This window comes from Octopus bimaculoides, chromosome 2, assembly GCF_046866305.1.
Source record: "Octopus bimaculoides isolate indiv1 chromosome 2, ASM4686630v1, whole genome shotgun sequence".
In the NCBI taxonomy this organism is placed as follows: domain Eukaryota; kingdom Metazoa; phylum Mollusca; class Cephalopoda; order Octopoda; family Octopodidae; genus Octopus; species Octopus bimaculoides.
Genome location: NC_142929.1, coordinates 176,794,161 through 176,801,181, shown reverse-complemented (window position 1 = coordinate 176,801,181; position 7,021 = coordinate 176,794,161). Strand labels below are relative to the sequence as shown.

Sequence of the window (7,021 nt, the reverse complement as noted above, 5' to 3'; positions counted from 1 at the left end):
TTCCACTACAGCTTGACAAGTGGTGCTGGTATGTTTATGTCCCCTTTTCTAGCGGTTCGGCAAAAGTAACCGATAGAAAAAGTACCAGACTTTAAAAAACGTACTGGGATCGATTAATTCGGCTAAAAATTTTCAAGGCGGTGCCCCAGCATGGTCGAAGTCTAATGATTGAACAAGTAAAAGATAAATGATATATATATATATATATATATATATATATATATATATATATATATGCATGTGTGTGTATGTATATATATCTATGCATGGTCGTATGTATGTATATGCGTGTATATGCACATACATACACACACACACACACACACTCGTTGGGCTTCTGCACAGTTTTCGCCCACCAAATACTATTCGCAAAGTATTACCTAACTTGAGACACTTGCCCAAAGTCTCGCTCAGTGGGATCGAACCCTGGCACCATGTAGTTTCGAAGTGAACTATCCACACGACTGTGCATATGTTCTTAAATCCTTCGTTCAGCAGCCTGACACATTGCCAGCCACAACAATTGATGTCTCTATTTATAATGATAAACAAGATCATTAGGCAGTTTATAATAATAAAGATCATTAGATAGTTGATAAGATTAAACATATAAATCTCTTGGAAACATAATTCTTCTGCATTTACAGTCTTCTACATGTATTTTTAATTTCTCATTTACGAATGTAAATTCGCTGCAAGACAAGCTGGAGCTTTGGAAATATGCCAAGACAAGAATTATAGTAGGTATTTTTTTCTTATATATTCTCTAACAATTACAGCTTGAATTATATAATCAAGGTTTTTTTTATTGTTTTATTGATTGAATAATAAATCAACTAATTAATGAATAACAAATGCTTAATATTTAACTTGTTATTTTTTATTCCGAGTAAATTAAAGACTATAAGCAGATGCTTCTGTTAGCCATTCCATTTATCAGTACTTCACCAAAATTTAGATACCCCGTGCACTTTTATAAGCGGTTTCAACAAATTGTTTGAGGTGGTAAAACAGAGTTTCCACGGTGCATGGTAAATATATAAAAATAAAAAAATATCACAGATCAATATTTCTTGGAATCAGTACGATGAAAATAGACGAATACCATTAAGAAAAATATTAGTTGATTTATTAAACCACCAAATGAATTCTGATTATGTAAAAAAAAGTTCGTCGAATAAACTTTATTCTCTTTATCAATGCATATAAGATGAAAAATTATTGAAATATATTCTAACTTTGAATATAACTTTTCCATAAAGATCTGAAAAACTCAGAGATAGCTGTTAATTATCTCTTTTTAAATTCACTGCTTCCCAAGACTCAAACCTCCGTCAAATGGAATGGTAGCACCGGTAAGAAAACTTGCTTTAGGAGAACATAAATATGAAATAAAATCTCCTATTTCTTCGGGTTGACCCCATCGACCCATCGGTGTTCTCTGGCAACCAACATCAGGACCCAAAATGCTTTCTCTCAGTTTCCATGGTTTCGTTTGTATGTATCCAGGAACAATGCAATTACAAGAGATTCCCCTCTTTGCTAACATTTTAGCATAATGACGAGACAGGTACTCAAGTACACATTTCCCTGTACCTGGCATCATGTAACCAAGTCGGACATGGTCATTGATATTACAACCAGGGCTTGACAAGCAGACTATATAGCCATGACCATCTTCCATAAACTTCATTCCCGTTTCTACTAAACGTATGAAACACTTAGGATAGATATCTTGGTAATAGTCGTAGTATTCAAAAGTACTAAAACAAGTATTCGGGTCCTTCGAAAAAGAATTTGGTTTAAAAAGTCCAGCAGTGTGAACAATAGCAGTGAGCTTGCCGTTCATTTCATTCAAGCAGCTAAAATACGAATTCACAGTGCCTTCTTCACAAACATCTCCGCTAATTGTCCGAACTTCGATGTTGAAATCTGTTTCCAATTCCTGTAAGCATTTCTTGGCATTTTCACTGTCAGAAAGATAACCAAGAATTAAATTGTAACCTTGAGAAGCAAGAGCTTTGGAAGTTGCGAAACCTATGCCACCTGTTCCTCCAGTAACTATGGCAATTTTTTGCCTTTCTTCATTATGGTTACCTAGAATATACAAATACAAAGAGAGTATTAAAAGTTTATAAGAACAAAACGACAAATGCAAACACACAGAGAGAAAACCTTCCTATGTGGTCTCACTCTACATGATATAGATAATAACTAAATATATCAACGTATGTGGAGGCGCATGAGCTTTGTGGTCAGAGTGTTGAACTCATGATCGTAAGATTGTGGTTTCGCTTCCTAGACCGGGCGACGCGTTGTGTTCTTGTGTAAAACACTTCATTTGACGTTACTCCAGTCCACTCAGCTGGCAAAAATGAGTCATCTTGCGACGGATCGGTGTCTCGTCCAGGTGGGGAATATATACGGCATGGAAACCGGGAAATCGGTCCTATGAGTCTATATGACTCAATAAGAGTCTCTATCCCGTAAGTCAACGTATACCTGCCTTATTGTCTTTTAGTTTGACATCAATTATAACTGATGACATTGATGGTCACAGACAGAACGATTTTTGCCAATAATTATCAACCATGGTTGAACTGAGGTTCAAAAACAAATAGAAACAACAACAATACATACACATACATTGATATACTGACGTAGCCTAATACAATTTCTATATTTTTACTCATAAAAATGGATCACTTCAGAATTTATGGTATTTAAGTTAACATACACATATGTGAAATTTATTGCACGCACATATACGAGGGGACACTGAAAAGTTTCTGGCTTTAAGGGTATTGCAAAAGGCCTGGTTGGAAGGCCAACCTTCCGAGTTCTTTTACAGGGCTTAGAAAAGCCGAAGGACAGCTGTAATAAGTGTGTGAATCTGAGAGGTAAATATGTAGAATAAAATCATAATTAACTGATCCTCACTGTATTTTCTTTTACCCAAAACCAGGTCACTTTTCAGCCCCCCACTCGTATAATATGTACTACATACAACGAATTCTGTACTAAGCATATACACGCATGTGTATGTGTATGTGCGCATGTGCGTGTGTATGTGTGAATATATGTACATGCATGTGTGTGTATATGTATATCTACCCTTTGTGTATATGTATATGTGTGCTTGTGTGTGTGTGTGTGTGTGTGTGTGTGTGTGTGTGTGTGTGTGTGTGTGTGATTTATTGATACTTGGGTTTCCCCTGTCACTACTATGACTTTTCCGGTTTCGTTTTTCACAGTTATTAGTAGCTGTGAGCCATTTGCTGTTATTTATTTGCTATAAAAAAGCTCTAAGTCATTCCTGTATTGGCATTCGTAACTGTGTATTTCTCTCAAATATACTCATGTCTTTATTATGCCGTTTTTTTATCCTCAGGTCAGCTCTGATTGCGCAGACATATGATGAAAGGCAACTACTTCAATCGTGACTGTCTACTCTTTTCTTTTTACATGCATAATGTATTCCTGAGGTATATCAATATACATATTATCCAATATAATTTTGCCTTTTACAAGACATGATTTAGATGCTATTTCGAGCAGGTCTGTAAAGACGCATGACCTAGTGCAGGCCTAGCCAACTCGAATTACACTGCGGGACACTTTAGTCACAGAAAGTTTTTTGAGGGCCGCTTGTATACTGACAGTTGAAAGCATTTTGTTTTCTCATGCTATTATTACAATAATGAATGAATGACCGTTGATTTAACATGAAATTTTATCGTTATAAAAACAGTAGTATCTTTCTTTTTTTACTTTTCATTACAATCTTTAATTTTTGATAAAAATTTTTAAAATGTTTGTTTAAATAAACCCATTTCAAAAAAGTATCAAGCGGGCCGCAAGATAAAAGTCTGCGGCCCGCGGGCCTCACGTTGGCTAGTCCTGACCTAGTGCTTAGGATCTTGGGAGTCAAGATCATAAGGTCGTGGGTTCGATTTTTGAACCGGGTGCCCCTGAGTAAGGCGCTTAATTTCATATTATTTTTGTCAACTCAGCTGAAAATGAATACCAGTCGAGTACTGGCGCAGTCTTATTTCTTTTCGGCTGGATGTTCCACAGGGTCAAGAGGTTTGGGTGATGGACGAGACTACATGAGTACTTAAAATAATTAATGCCAGTATCATGGTGGTGGTGGTGGTGGTGGTGGTGGTGATGGTGGTGGTGGTGGTGATGGTAGTGGTGGTGGTGGTGATGGTGGTGGTGGTGATGGTGGTGGTAATGATGACGATGATGGTGGTGGTGGTGGTGGAGGTGGTGGTGGTGATGATGATGATGATGATGATGATGATGATGATGATGATGATGATGATGATGATCAATAAGCAAATAAATAAATGAAACTCAATCGTGAACTGTCCCGAAACCTCAAGAAAAGGATGACCTTACAATAAACAGGTATACACTGACGAAGTAGGAGCTTGTAATTCTGACTATAATACAGTTACTGGCACTCCGTCGGTTACGACGACGACGATTGTTCCATTTGATTCGATCAACGGAACAGCCTGCTTGTGAAATTAACGTGCAAGTGGCTGAACACACCACAGACACGTAGTTCTGAAAGAGATTCAGCGTTGACAAGCCTGGTCCTTTGAATTACAGGTACAGCTCATTTTTGCCAGTTGCGTGAACTGGAGCAACGTGAAATAAAGTGTCTTGCTCAAGGACACAACGCACAACTTTTATTTGCATAATGTTAACGCTCCTTTATTTATGACCTTATAGGCAATAAATTCATACGACTTTACAATATAACGCCTAGCTACATTGCAGACTAGTGTGGAGCGAAAAATGCAACTTTCGAAATTGGCAACTAAGAATTAATATTTTGTTGCAAATTAAAGTTAAAAGAAAGGTGTATAAAGAACATTGTGGTTAAATAATTCTGTAATGCTCCGCAACACAGTTAAAATTTAAAAATTGCTATTTATGGTGAAATTTTGGATTTCATGGCTTATAAGTCGTAATGAATACATATCTCTACATAGAAGAACACAAAACAGTAAATATACTATTCTTAGGAAATTTCATACCAAGTTTCAATACAATTGACCAATATCTTGAGATTCCGCATCGACTATAAAGAGAACAGGAGTGTGAATTTCTCTCCAGTGCCGCTGCAACCGTTGTTGCCTGTGGACGTACGTTGTATACGAGTGAAGTTTTCTGTTTTGTATCTTGACTTTAGGCCATCGTATTAAAATTAATGATCGTGTTAAATTTAGAGTTGTTTACATTTAGTGATGTCTCATAAGCCAATAACGCGTCATGATATTGAACGCCCAATATTTGGTACTCCATGTGATCTTAGCGAGCGAGTTTTGCCAGCTTACAAGGACGTACTAAAATGTGTTTTATTTGAACGAGAAAAAGAAAAGAATGTAGTTAAGAAAGAGCCTTCAATTAAACAAATTGTCCTGTAAAAGGCATCCATCCCTTGCGTCACAATTGAGTCAGTTAAACCGAAGATCTTAAACTTTTATCAGAAATACCAAAGATTACTAAGATCTGTGAAAAATAGAAAAAAATGTGCCGTTGTTTCAAACAAAGTGTAATGTGTTTTAAAACAATGCAACAAAAGATTTATTTGACATTTCCTGTTGCAAGTGGAACTCCTTTAAAAACTGCAGTTGTAGTAGAGACAAAAAAGTACCACAGAGAGAACAAGATTTTTTACAGGATCAACTGACAAATCGAAAAATGGTCATTGGCGGAATAGATCAAGCAGTATCTAAACAGAACGTTCAGAGGTTGATTACAAAGAATCGGCCAGATTACAGTCGCCCTTCTACGTCAGCAAAGGAAAGTTTAAGATTATCGGTTTAACTGACTCAGTTGTAACACAAGAGATGGATGCCTTTTGCCAAAGAAGAATTATCTTTTCAGCTACAATCTTGACAATTTGTTTGATCTATTTTGATGTGTGTGTAATCTAGACCTCATGTAACACATATGTTCAGTGACTTGGTATTAAAAATAATAAAGAAAACAAAGTCGAAAAGTCTGTATATTTCACATAATTTCGAAATTTTAATTGCATTGCAGTCTTCAGATTTTAACACACATGTTTTTAAAAGATTTTGCAAAAGAAAACTGATTCGTAACAATGAATGTAAAAATAAAATGAAGAACGGCAAATGAGTTATAAATTGATTTTTCGCTCATTATACAAAATTTCAAGTGGGCTGCGGAGCCTGAAGATGTAAATTTAAGAACTTCAGATTTTAATACAGTTATTTTTAAAGGATTTCGCAAAAAAAAAAAAAAATAATCTTAAAAACATATTTCGAATATCTGTGTAAAAAGTACCTTTTTCGCTCCACCGTATTGCAGAGCCTCATATATGTAGATAGAATAGATATATATATTGAGGAGTACTTAAAGTGTCTGTTGACAAATAGATAAATAAATATATAAGTAATAAAAACAAAGATTAATAAAAAAAAAAATTAAATAGCAAGTATAAGGAATGTATTTATAAAAATTGTGTTGATGACTGTTTGCTGTATCCATGCATAAAGTCCAATATTGAGTTGATATTGTAGATGTAACAACTAAGAAGGATTTTGATAGAGTTGTGCAGTGAAGTCTCGATATCCTTCTCACTAGAAGGCGCGAGCTAGTGGCTTAGGGGAGAACAGTCGTTTATAAATAAATAGGCGTAGGCGTGACTGTTTGGTAAGAAGTTTGCTTCCCGACTACATGGTTTCTTGTTCAATCTCATTGTGTGACAACTGGGCAAGTGTTTTTTGGGGTTTTGGGCCGATCAAACACTGCCTTGGGCCGATTAAAGTGCTTGGGCCGATCAAAGCCTTGTGAGTGAATTTGGTAGACGGAAACTGAAAGAAACTCATTGCATGTGTGTGTGTGTGTGTGTGTGTGTGTGTGTGTGTGTGTGTGTAAGTATGGGCGCGAGTTTGTCTTTGCGTTTGTGTTTAAACACTTCACCACTGAAAATACAGAAAGGATAATAGGAAGGCTGAACTAATTTGGTCGGAGCAAA

General features: G+C 36.1%; 1 protein-coding gene across 2 annotated transcripts in view; it reads right to left on the bottom strand.

The window, feature by feature from the left end:
- Positions 1 to 864: 864 nt before the first annotated feature.
- Positions 865 to 7,021, bottom strand: part of LOC106871738 (uncharacterized) — a 61,582-nt gene continuing 55,425 nt past the window's right edge. For both annotated transcript variants that reach the window (XM_014918356.3, XM_089348104.1), the window contains one exon: positions 865 to 2,097. In XM_014918356.3, coding sequence (XP_014773842.1) covers positions 1,307 to 2,097 — 791 coding nt within the window. In that variant the 3' untranslated portion in view covers positions 865 to 1,306. The remainder of the gene's footprint in view (positions 2,098 to 7,021) is intronic.